At 39.0% G+C, this 13,310-nt stretch overlaps 1 protein-coding gene across 5 annotated transcripts in view; it reads right to left on the bottom strand.

Moving 5' to 3' along the window:
• Positions 1–9,329, bottom strand: part of Nek4 (NIMA related kinase 4) — a 28,031-nt gene extending 18,702 nt beyond the window's left edge. For 2 of the 5 annotated variants that reach the window (XM_078038482.1, XM_078038483.1), the window contains exons 1-6: positions 8,978–9,328; positions 6,668–6,934; positions 5,302–5,499; positions 5,007–5,114; positions 2,999–3,153; positions 152–293 (exon numbers count right to left, since the gene is read on the bottom strand). In XM_078038482.1, coding sequence (XP_077894608.1) covers positions 152–293; positions 2,999–3,153; positions 5,007–5,114; positions 5,302–5,499; positions 6,668–6,934; positions 8,978–9,070 — 963 coding nt within the window. In that variant the 5' untranslated portion in view covers positions 9,071–9,328. Of the gene's footprint in view, positions 1–151; positions 294–2,998; positions 3,154–5,006; positions 5,115–5,301; positions 5,500–6,667; positions 6,935–8,977 lie in introns of all 5 variants that reach the window. The other 3 variants (XM_078038485.1, XM_078038484.1, XM_078038486.1) reach the window with 3 other exon arrangements.
• Positions 9,330–13,310: the final 3,981 nt, after the last annotated feature.

Here is a 13,310-nt window from a genome sequence, read left to right as displayed (position 1 = left end):
CACTGAGTTCTCCAGGTTAGCCTCAAATTTGTGATCTTCCTTCCTCAGCCTCCTAAGTCTCTGGGATCTTACAAATGTGTGTTACTATGCCCAGAAGATAACCTATTTTTAAAATAGTTTCTAAAACATTATTCTTTAAAAAGAAACATACCATTATATTTGTCTTAGAATCCTCAGCAGAATATTGTTGGTGATGGATTGCTTCAAGATTTGATCCTGCCTTTCTGGAAACCACAGTAGCAACAGGCTTGGATTTAGAATCACCATTTTTGATGTTATTTTTGGAGGTTTTTCTTTATAAAGAAAAAAAGAAGGGTTATTATCAATATGGTGAAGATTGAGAGTTTTTATGTATATATGAAGACGTATATACGTTATACTTCCTTAAGCATCATTTATAGAAAACAGTCTTCTAAAAATCTAGAAGGCATTTTACAAAACACCTGACCAGTAGTCTTCAAAACAAACAAGATTATTAAAAAAAAAAAAAAAAAAGTGAAAAGCTATCACTGACCCAAGAAGACTAAGGAGAATGAGTATTAAATATACATTAGTAGGACTGGGGTTATGGCTCAGTGGTAGAACACTCACCTAGCATGCGTGAATTACTGGGTTACATCCTCAGAACCACATAAAAATAAATAAATAAATAAAGGTATTATGTTCATCTACTACTAAAAAAAAAAGTTTTTTTAAGGGCTGAGGTTGTGGCTCAATGGTAGAATGCTTGCCTAGCATATGCGAGGCACTAGGTTTGATCCTCAGCACCACAATAAATAAATAAATAAATAAAACTTATATTTTTAAACAAAAATTTTAAAACTATAAAACTATAAATTTTAAAACCATGGTATCCTGGACTGAATTCTAGAACAGAAAAAGGGGCATTTGGAGAAAAAACTAGCAAAAGCAAAATCAAATCTGGAGATTAATCAAGAGTAATTGTACCTTGGCTGGTTTCTTAGTTTTGATAAATGTACTATGGAAACATAAGGTGTAAATGATAGAAGAAACCAGGTGAAGGGTATACAGGAACTCTTTATACTATCTTTGCAACTTCTCAGTAAATACAAAGTTATTCTATGATAAAAATTCTACTAGAAAGTTCCTCACATTCAGAAGAAACAAAGTAAGTTTCATCTTCCAAGTTTCACATTAGCAATAATACCATAACTGCTTTGCTAAATTTGAGAGTAGAAATGATTGGTATACATTTCCTGACTTGCAGAAAAATATTATACAGCAAAGTCATGCCCTGGCTGTTTTAGTGTGTTGTTTCTACATCTGGGGTAAACCTCTGGAGAATTCAAGGAAACTACGGATGTCAGGACATGATCTCCATGATCAGAACATGGAGATCACAGCAGAGGACAGAGATCCAAAACATTATTTTGAGCTAATGGCACTTAAAGAACAGCAGGTATGAGAAAGGTGCTCTGACCCTCCTTTGTCTTCGTGAAAGTAAAAGATAAAACCCCATTTGAAAGATGTCCTCCCTCTATCAGAAGAAAAGGCCAAAGGTCTATCTGGTTGGAAATTATACAAAATATGAATAAAAAGATGGTCCTTCTTTATTCCCTGGCCTCTCTCTGGCCTTTCTCCTTTCAAATTTAATTTGCTACCACAAAAAGAGAAGCCAAAAGAGTGACAATCTTCTTCAGCCCTAAACACCAGTTTGGTGAAGGTAGAACCTGTAAGTCAAAAAAAGAAACTCTTGGGCTGGGGTTGCAGTTCAGTGGTTGAGCGCCTGTCTTGCATGCATGAGGCACTACGTTTGATCCTCAGCACTATATAAAATAAATAAATAAATAAATAAAGATATTGTATCCATCTACAACTAAAAATATATATACATATATATTTTTTAAAAAGAAATTATTTTCTACAAAAGTTTTATGAATAAAAAAAGAAACCCTATGAACCAGGCACATTTGTGCATGCTTATAATCCCAGCAACTCAGGAGAATGTAGGCAAGAGGACAACAAGTTCAAGGTCAGCCTTAGCAACTTAGTAAAGCCCTATACAACTTAACAAGAATTTGTCTTAAAATAAAAATAAAAAGGGCTGGGGATTGTAGCTCGGTGGTAAAACAGCCCTGGGTTCAATCCCCAGTATCACAAAAAAAGGGAGAAATTTCACAAATGCTCAGGAATTTGAACACTATTTTTATATGTATACAACTATCCTCTTACATAATAACTAATATAATAGTAGTACTCTAAATAGTTCCCTAGATTTATGATTTTAGCAATTAGGCAAATTTCCACATGTATTTCAAAGGTGCCAGAATATGCCATCCCAAAATATGCCACTTTGGCAGAAGGATTACTTTGACCTAACAGCACTTAAACCGCAAATGCAAGAAGGATGTGCTGATCTTTCTTTTTCTTCCTGAAAGCAAGAGAAAAAAACCCTAATGGAAGTTGTCTTCTCAGTATCAGAAGAAGAGTTAAGGGCTGTGGATATAACTCAATTGGTAGAGTGCTTGCTTTACATGCACAAGGCCCTAGGTTCAATCCCCAGTACCACCAAAAAAAAAAAAAAAAGAAGAAGGAAAGTTAAGTTCTTATCCTGAATGGAAAATTGAGACTGAGAATTCTATACAAATATAACTCATTAAAGTAATTCTTAGCCTCCTTTGACTTCTCCAGTTCGATTATTTTTCCACAATTGTCTCTCCTATTCAATCCAGAATTTTGCATTTAGGTTTTACCACTCTTTGAGGTCTTCATTTCTTTTTGAGAGCTCCAGTGTCATGTAAGTGTTATTAAATAAGTGTGTGCTTTTTTCTTGTTAATTTGTCTCACATCAGTTTCTTGGGCCCAAGCCAAAAATCCAAAGAGGGGAAAATTTTGCCACTCTGCATATTCTAATAATGCAATTTTACTTCATGTTTAAAAAACACTCACCATAAATTATTGCATATGAAAATTATAGAAGCTACCATCTATTTGTTCCATCTATCTAGCCCAGCTATTTACAAAGGAAGTATCTTACGCCTTCGTGGCCTCCAAAAACACAGAGATTTGGCGTTTTATATAAGGCTGCCTCAGGATGCTTCTCACAGAGGGTCTTTCTTCAGGTCTTTTGCTCAGCATTGTTCTTATCAGTTCTGCCAGCTCTGGGCTATAAACTCTTGGCATTGGTGGCAGCTACAAAGAAAAATAATAATGCAATTATAACTAGTGATCTTATGAATTAAATAAAAGATAATAGAAGTTTCCCAATATTTACTTAATTCTTACATCCATACATCCACTGAAGTAGAAAATAAACCAGCCTAGAGCTGGGAATGTGGCTCAGTGGTAGAGCACTCGCCTGGCATGCATGAAGCTCTGGGTTCAATCCCCAGCACAAAAAAAAAAAAAAAAGAAAGAAAAGAAAGAAAGATTTATATACCAGGGTGTTCAATGCAGTGTTGTTCAACAAATAAAAACAAATTCCCCTCCATATTGAACCTGTGGAATAAAGTATGGTACATTCTTCCTATAGACTACTAGGCAGCTGCTTAAAAAATATAAGACAAGTATTGACCAGAAAAGATGTCTCTTATGCATTAACCCAAAAAAAGGAAGTTGTGTACCATGGAATACAGCCTGATTCCATTTCAGTTTCTTTTTTTAAGTGTCTGTATGTGTATATATACTGAGTCATGTCTGTCTAAAGGCAGAGAAAAGCTAGGGGAAACAAAAGAGAAGGAATTTCACTCCTTTCTTTTAAATTTTTTAAGTAGTAGAATATAGAAAAATTTTAATTTTTGTTTGTGTTTTTTTAATATTTTTCAAATTAAAAAATTAAATGAGTCTTGGGATAATACTAAAATTAGCAGGTGATCTGGAATCTTAAAATTTAATGGTGCGCAGACTCTTGACACTACAAAGGGCAACTACCCTCATAACATACAAAGTTAGTGCAATGGCACATGTCTGTAATCCCAACAAATGAAGAGGCTAAAGCAGGAGGATTACAAGCTCAAGGCCAGCCTCAGCAACTTAGTGAGACCCTGTCTCAAAATAAAAAATCAAAAGGACTAGGGATGTAGCTCAATAGTAAAGCATCCCTGGGTTCAACTCCTAGTTCTAAAATGCTTTCTGCAGTTTCTAACCACATTAGTGATTGTGATGATTTTGAATGGAACAAGTTCAAACAGAGTAGACTCATTGTAAATAGACTCACTCAACCATCAGCTGCTCAGGAGATGATGCCAACAGCCTCTCAGAGCATCAGCACATCCTGTGGCTACAGAGAAAGATTTTCAAAAAGTAGATTCTTTTGAGCCATTAAGCCATCTCTCTTTTTTTTTTTTTTTTTTGTCATCATGTTGGGGATTGAACCCAGGGCCTTGTGCATGCAAGGCAAGCACTCTACCAACTGAGCTATATCCCTAGCCCCCATTGAGCTGCCTCTACAAATTAATGTAAGAAATTATCAAAGCCAGGCACAGAAGTATACACCTGTAATTTCAGTTTCTTAGGAGGCTATGACAATAAGACAAGTTCAAGGCCAGTTTGGGCAACTTGGTGAGACCCTATCTCAAAATGAAAAACAAAAAGGGACTGGGATATAGCTCAATGGTAGAGCATCCCTGGCTTCAAGCCCCTGGACCACACAGATACAAAAAAAAAATAATAATTCTGTCTTTTTAAGTTCAGTCTTACATAGAAGGAACCCACCTTCCCTCTATCCCAACCAATACTGGGGACTGAATCCAAGGGTGCTTTATCACTAGACTACACGCCCCCTCCCCCACCACCACCACTTCTTTTGAAACAAGATCTTACCAAGTTGCTGAGGCTGGCTTTGAACTTGAGACCCTCCTGCCTCAGCCTCCAAGCAGCTGTGATTACAGGCATGCCCCAACACATGCAGCCTCCCTTCTTAATTACTCACCCAGTATCAATGACTATTCATTAACTAACCAAAATCATCCAAGATTTTACCAGTAGTTATTTACAAATCTGCATTACATAAACCTTGCTTAATTAATTCTAGATTAGCTTTTTACCTTTCCTTCAATAATCCGATAAACTAAAGAATTCATGTCTTTTGCATTGAAAGCATGTTTCAGGGTGGCCATTTCATAGACACAGCATCCCAAAGCCCAAACATCAGACTAGGAAAAAAAAAAGTGAGTGATTAAATGCTAGAAGACCTTATTTTCACTTTTCCCTGTTTAAAAAAAAAAAAAAAGATATTGCCCTTTAATCAACACACAGATAATTCTGATTTAACTGTTCTGATGGGTTCTAAAATGAATACTCTCCCAGAGACCAGGTGAAAACATGCATAGCCAATCCTACCTTATAGTTGTAGGGTCTGTTTGAGAACAATTCAGGGCTCATGTAATAGGGTGTGCCAATGAGGGTGCTTGCCATGTCACAGTGGTTTTCTAACACTCGAGCAATTCCTAGGTCACCCACTTTGATGATGTTTGTTCTTGTGAGAAAGACATTTTGAGTTTTCAGATCTCGATGAAGGATGTGTTTTTCATGTAAATACTGAGAAGAGAAATCGAATCTCATTTTATATAAACATGCTGATTTATTTATTTATTCCTTTTTAAATATCATCAGTAATTGCAGGAGTTAAAGAGCCTTCATTACCTATCTACCAAAACATTAATGTTTTATAATCTCTAAATAAAATACAACCTTCAAAGTAAAAATATTATAAGTTCTATGCATTAACTGGCCCTTAACCTTCCAAAATTGTTTCCTGGTACCTTGACAATCACACCATTTTAGTGTTACCTGGATCCAGTTTTAAAATATGCCTACAAACTACCACTGAAGGTAGGAAACTTACACAAAGTCAGGTGTGCATTCCTCTCAGACTCAGGAAATCCTGGGCATAATGTTTTCAAATATTATAAGATCATCTGTATTTAGAGAATATCTTAGAACTTAAACAACAAAGGCAAGTAATTCTGGACAATTCTGCCCAGTTCCAGATTGGCAGTTCACAAACAGTCTCACTCTGGAGTATGTGTATATTAAACAGAAATTTGTGCATTTCTACCTCCACTGCCACAGCAAGATAAAAACCCAAACTCCCACTGTTTAGGAATATTAATTAGAAAAGCCACCTTTCAGCATGACACAGCTCACCAGCTACTGACAAACATGATCATTCTTTGCTCTTTGTTGATTCAGGGTCCTTTTTTTTTTTTTGTATTAGGGATTGAACCCAGGGACACTTAACCACTGAGCCACATCCAGCCCTTTTTTTTTTTTTTTAATTAATTAGAGACAGGGTTGCTTAGAGCAACCTCACAGAGTTGCTTAGGGTCTTGCTAAGTTGCTGAGGTTGGCTTTGAACTTACAATCCTCCTTCCTCAGTCTCCAGAGTCACTGGGATTACAGACATGCGCCACCATGCCCAGCTGACTTAGGCTCCTTAAAATTGACCTTGTTATGAATATTAAATGAAAAAAGAATGAACTCTCTGCCCCCTGCAATTAGACATGGAATCTGTGTATACTATAATATAGATATCACTCACTCAGAAACATTCCAATGTTACAGTAAGAGGGACAGGGTCCACTTTATACATACATTCTCCAAAAAATGTTTCGTTCATGTAAGCATTGGGGAAATTTTTTCTTAAAATACACATCATCTTCCTGCCACCTTGGAGCAAGTGGGATGTTATGAGTATAAACAGTACCTGCAAAGCCATGGCAATCTGTACAAACCATTCTACCACCTGACTTTCAGGCAGAAGTTGCCCTTTTTGCTCCTTGAGCTTCCGGTACAGATCACCTCCTTCACAGAAGCCCATGACAATGTAGAGCAGGCCATCTCCTCCCTCCCATGACTCTTTGTAGGTGACAATGTTGGGGTGCTTCAGCTGAGACAAGAGCTGAGCTTCCTGTTCAGCAGCTCGCCGTTCTCGGCTGGAGGCATTTCGGAGGTTCAGTTTTTTGATGACATACTAACAATGAAAACACAATATGCATGTAAACATACAGTTTTGTAGGTTCTAAAGTGTCTAAGAGCTTTTAAAAATGTCCTCAAAACCAACCTTCTGGAACCAGTCAGATAACCCACTAATTTTGTATTTTACAAGCATAAAATTGCTAGAGATGTAACTCAGTTGATAGAGCACTTTCCCAGCATGCACAAAGCCCCTGATTCAATCCCCAGCACCACAAAGAGAAAAGGGAAGCATGAAACCAGGGAAAATTTTTGCTTTTACTAATGATACTTTTTATAAGTTGGGCCATGTAGGGTCACAAAAAAGAAATTATCCTTTCCCTCTGCAGTTTACAATTTCATTGAGCCAAACCAGCAGTCCCATCTACTTTAAGAGACTGAGACAGGATTGTTTGAGTCCAGGAATTCAAAGCCAGCTGGGAATAGTGAGATCCCCATCTCAGAAAAAATGGTATGCATGGTGAAGCACACCTGGAATCCCAGTGACTCAAGAGGCTGAGGAAGAAGGATTGTAAGTCCAAGGCCAGCTTCAGCAACTTTACGAGCCCTAAACAATTCAATAAGGCCCTGTCTCAAAATATTTAAAAAAAAAGTAGCTCAGTGGTAAAGTACCCCTGAGTTCAATTCTCAGAACAAAAAAAGGAAAAAAAGAGGAAGAAGAAGATGACAACAAAACAAAAAATATACAAATTAATTAATGGCTAAAAAGTGAATCAAAAATAACATACCATTGGATCAGTCATAAAATCTGGGTTAGAGAGTCCTTAATTCCTTAACCTCTAAGTTCCCCCTACAAATAGGCATAAAAATATATCTTGAATATACATCTCCAGACAGAATGGGTTTATGGATATTCCATGAGTTATTAGATAATCCATGGTCCAGGAAGGTTGAAAATCACCGATCCTCAACCTACAAAATTATTCTCACTTTAAAAAAAATCAACATGCTTTAACATCTACAATACTTCCCTCACTCAAAAGACCATACAATTCATTTCTTCAAAAACATATACAAAAAGGTGCTTTGTGAAATGTAAACTACTACTCAAACATGAAGGGCTATTATTATAACTAATCTCCTGTCCTCAGCTCAAAAATCTAAGGAAAATCCCCCTGTGCCTATTGAATAAACCTCTTATGCTTGAGCTTGTGTTCCAGGCACAGCAACCAGCATCTGGGACAAGGAGGAATAGGTAAGTGGGCCTCTGCTTAGGGTGAACATCTCTTAGTTTGCCTGATGCAACTGGGTTGTCAGTGATCTGTTAATGGTACTTCCTTTCAGTTTCAAAATTGTCCCAGCTTGTACAACACACTATGTAATCACTCTTCTTAATAAACCATATTGAAGAACTTATTCATTATCCTTTGGGTGACAGGATAAAGTGTTTTAAGCAAAGTTGTGACAACATCGCTTTGAAGTTTTAAAAAGAGCATGGAAGCTGAAGGAAAGTAAGTGATGGGTCACAGAGCAGCAATAGGTGTGGGGAAGAAAAGTGGTATCCTGGATTGGGCTGGTGACATTGGAGACAGAGAATCCTGTTGGCTTAGTGATGTATAAATATAATCAGAGTTGGGGGGCATTAAAGATAACCCATGTACCCAGCGTGGGAAACTGCATGGCTGATGATACTGCTTAATTGAAATAGGGGCTGGGAATGAAGGTTTGGCGGGAAGGTGATGAACTGAGTTTTAAATGAGTCCAGCAATCTGCAGTTAGAGAAGTTTGGGACTCTTTGTTCACGAAGTAAGGCTTGAGAGGTGCTGGGTTAGAATGCATGATACTTGCCAGCTCACATGGAATTGTTGGGGGTGGGAAAAAGGTGTGTACATCAAGCACACCACTCACTAACACCTATGAGAAGCAGAGGAAGAATGTGTGCATATGATTAGGGGCCTGGCCTCGTCTTGATAGTTTGGGACAATTTCCCTGAAGAAGTGCCATCCTAGATGAAACCTTTTTCACCCCGCCCCGGGCCTCGTCCTCTGGAATCCATTCATGCAGCCCTGCCCACCCTTTGCTGGGCCCGACCCCCGCGGACCTGCCTGCCGTCCCGCCGGTGTTTCACGAGCGTCACCTCCCCGTAGCTGCCTTTGCCCACGACCCGCACGTAGCAATAGGCGGCCAGGGGCATGTTCCTGACGCAGACCCACAGTCGAGATGTGGCGGCAGCAGGTAGGGCGGCGGGCCGCAGCAGGAGGTCCCGCTCATGCCCAAGAGACTGCGGTAGGGTGGGCTATGGAGACCGCCTGGCAGGGGTAGGAGCACCTAAAGCCGGCCCGCGGCGACGCCGCTGCCATAGCGATCCCAGTCGGCTCAGTCCTGCGCATGCTCTGGCTTTCCCACAGGACCCGCCATAGAGCTGACGTGGGAGAGGCCAGAGTGGTTTTGCCGCCCTGGGAGAACCTGCCATAGAGCCGCGACGCTGGCCGGCTAGAGCGACTCCGCCGGGTCCTGCGCAAACTCCCTGAGCCTCGGCTCAACTGCACAATTGCCATTTACTGTGGGAGCTTCTGCTGGTTTTGCAGTTGATGATTCTAAGAGATTTATGCGTATGGTTCATTCATTCTATGAATATTTACTGATCGCCTGTGTGCTTGTCTGTCAAAGTCCTTGCCTTCCTGGAGCTCACATTCTAATGTGTGGGTCTGCGTGTGACATATGCTCGCTTTATCTCATGCATAATAGTCTGTGCACCCAAGGTCCATCTTTTTGATACTTTGCAAAGTAAACAAAGTTGAAGATATCAGTACTTTTCCAACCGTTTGGTCCAGCCAACACCTCCCTTTCCTAGGAGCATTTACTTTAAAAAAAAAAAAAAAGTATTCAATTAAAAATCTTTCCCCTGCCCCTGATAAGTAGATTTAGATAGACGAGAGATGATCTAGATATATCATGCAACACAGGAGTATCTTTCTCAAGGACTGAAATCCCTTCTTTTGAGATTTAATCATCAGTAAGGGTTAGGTCTCTGTCTCCAGTCTATGTGGGAGAATAGAATCCTAATTTCCACATTGCCAGCTAGCAAAAACAGCTGGTTTAATTATATTTACATTGACCAACCCATTGTAATTTTTCATTTCCATTTATCTATGTGAGCCCCCTGCTCACTCCTCTTTACTCCCTCATTCTCTCTTTATAACGCCCAGTCACCTCTACATAAATTGGAATGAAGCTCAGCTTTTCTTCCTACATCAGTAGTTACTGAATAAAAATCTGTTTTCTCTGCTTTTTACTAAATCCTGGCTTTATCTTTACCAACATCATTAACTTAAGTCCAATATTTGTTTATGATTCTTTTTTTTTTCTTTTAGTTTTCTTGTGAAAACGAAATTTGCATTGCACAAATTTATTTATTTGTTTGTTTGTTTGTTTGGCTTTGGTACTGGGGATTGAACTCAGAGGCATTCGAGCACTGAGCCACATCCCCAGCCCTATTTTGCACTTTATTTAGAGACAGGGTCTCACTGAGTTGCTCAGTACCTCACCTTTGCTGAGGCTGGCTTTGAACTTGCAATCCTCCTGCCTCAGCCTCCTGAGCTGTAGGGATTACAGGCAGGCACCACCATGCCCAGCGAAATATGCAAATCTTAAACGTAAAATTAGATAATGTTGACAAATCCCTTCACCAAACTCTATCAAGATATAAACCAAAAGAAGCCGGGAGCACTAGCGCACTGACAAAACTGACAGTAGGGACTCAAATAAACACCCATGTTCATAGCGACATTATTCACAACAGCCAAGAACTGGAAGCAATCTAAGTACTCATATTTGGATATTGGATAAGCAAATTGTGCTATATACAGATATTGGAATATTATTCAGCCTAATTAAAGGAAGGAAACTGACATGCTGCAACATGGCTGAACCTTGAGGACATTATGCTAAGGGAAACAAGGTAGTGACCAATGTGACTTGTGTGAGATATCTAGAGTAGGCAAATTCATAGAGACATAGGAAGTAGAATGGTGTCAGTGGATGAGGAGGGGCGAAATAGGAGTTAGTGTTTAATGGATACAAAACTTAATTTGAGGAGAATGAAAAAGATCCAGGGATGGATGGTGGTGATGGTCCCATAACAATGTGAATATAATAGGTCACTAAGTTGTGCACTTAAAAATGGTGAAAATGTTAAATTTTTTTTAAGTTTCAAGAAAGAGCTACAGCAGTGTTTTCAACCTTTACTTCATTATTACATTCCTGAAGAGCCTTTTCAGACTGCTTTTTCTAATTACTCCCCTGCCATGAATGTTTTTTAATATTTATTTTTTAGTTATAGGTGGACACAATATTTTATTTTTATGTGGTGCTGAGGATCGAACCCAGTGCCTCACACGTGCTAGACAAACGCTCTACCACTGAGCCACCACCCCAGCCCTAAATTATACTTTACATACTCTTTTGCATCTGGTTGTTCATTCAGTACAATATCTATGAAATTAATTTCTGTCATTTCTATCAATAACTTGTTCCTTTTTAAAAAAAAATTTTTTTTAGTTGTAGACGGACACAACACATTTATTTTATTTTTTATTTTTATGTGGTGCTGTGCTAGGCAAGCACTCTACCGCTGAGCCACAACTCTAGCCACAATAATTTGTTCCTTTTTATTGCCAAAGAATATTGTAATTGCACAAATACCTTGCAATTTGTTTATCTACTTACTTGTTAATGGGTATTTGTCTTCTTTCCCCTTTGGATTATCATAAATAAAGATTTTATAAACATTGGTGTCTTTTTGAGAATATACTGGGTAAATATGTAGGAATGGTGTTGCTAGGTCATAGGATGGGCAAATAATTAGCTTTATAGGGAGGGATTTATTTTTACATCAAGTGAATTAGCTCATATATCTTTCCATCAACACCATGAAGCTGGTACTATTATCATCCCAATTTTAACTGAGTTTCTAAGGAGTTAAGAAGCTCAAAACATCTGAATGCCTTGCCCATGCCAGGCGCGGTGTGCATGCCTGTAATCCTAGCTGCTCAGGAGACTGAGGTGGAGAAGCCCAAGTTCAAAGCCAGCCTCAGCAACTTAGTGATGCCTTAGCAACTAAAAAAGACCCTGTCTCTAAATAAAATATATATTTTTAAAAGGGGCTAAGGATGTGACTCAGTGGTTAAGCATCCTCGGGTTCAATTCCCAATATGAGAAAAATTTTTAAAATGAGAGAGAGAGGGAGACTGAGTAGCACACTAGACTCGAGTCACCGTTAGCGCTCCTCATCCTCTTCTTTGCACTGCTCCCACCATGGCCACTTATTCATGCTTCTAGCACCTTTCATCCATGGACCAGGTTTGTACTAGCCATCTTTCAACAATCCACACTCTTCCTTTCTTTTCTTTCTTTCTTTCTTTTTTTTTGAGATGGAATCTCCCTGTGTGGCCAGGCCCAGCATCCAACTCCTGGGCCCAAATGATCCCCACCTCCCATCCCTCCAGCTGCTTGTAGTAGCCTGGACTACAGGCATTTACACTACAGCGCTCACCCATCAACAGTACAGTCTTGAACTTGTCATACCCCTCCTCAAAATATCTTTTTTTTTTTTTTTAATGTCAAAATTTAGGGGCTAGGGTTGTGGCTCAGCGGCAAAGCACTCACCTAGCACGTTCAAGGCCCTGGGTTTGATCCTCAGCACCACATAAAAATAAAATAAAGGTTTTGTGTCCAACTACAACTCAAAAAAATAAAAATTAAAAACAATTATTCCATGTTGTATTACTTTTTTCTTTTTCTTTTTTCTTTCTTTTTTTTTTTTTTTTTTTTTGGTACCAGGGATTGAACCCAAGGGTGCTTAACCATTGACCCACATCCCAGGCCTTTTTTTTAATAACTTTATTTTATTTATTTATATGTGGTGCTGAGGATCGAACCCAGGACCTTGCACATGCAAGGTGAGTGCTCTACCCCTAAGCCATAATCCCAGCCTTTTTTTTATATTTTATTTAGAGACAGGGTCTCGTTAAATTGCTTAGGGCCTCACTAAATTGCTGAGGCTGGCCTTGAACTTGCATTTCTCCTGCCTCAGGCTCCTGAGCCACTTGGGATTATAGGTATGCGCCACCGCAACCGGCTCATGTCAATATTTCTTTCTTTTTTTTTATACCTTTATTTATTTTTTTTTAAAGAGAGAGTGAGAGAGGAGAGAGAGAGAGAGAATTTTTAATATTTATTTTTTAGTTCTCGGCGGACACAACATCTTTGTTGGTATGTGGTGCTGAGGATCGAACCCGGGCCGCACGCATACCAGGCGAGCGCGCTAACGCTTGAGCCACATCCCCAGCCCCTTTATACCTTTATTTTGTTTATTTATTTTTATGTGGTTCTGAGGATCAAACCCAGGGCCTCACACATGCTAGGCGAGCCAC

Source organism: Ictidomys tridecemlineatus, chromosome 2 (genome assembly GCF_052094955.1).
Source record: "Ictidomys tridecemlineatus isolate mIctTri1 chromosome 2, mIctTri1.hap1, whole genome shotgun sequence".
NCBI classification, from domain to species: Eukaryota; Metazoa; Chordata; class Mammalia; order Rodentia; family Sciuridae; genus Ictidomys; species Ictidomys tridecemlineatus.
The sequence above is the reverse complement of the archived record's forward strand: the minus strand, read 5'-3'. Positions and strand labels throughout refer to the sequence as shown.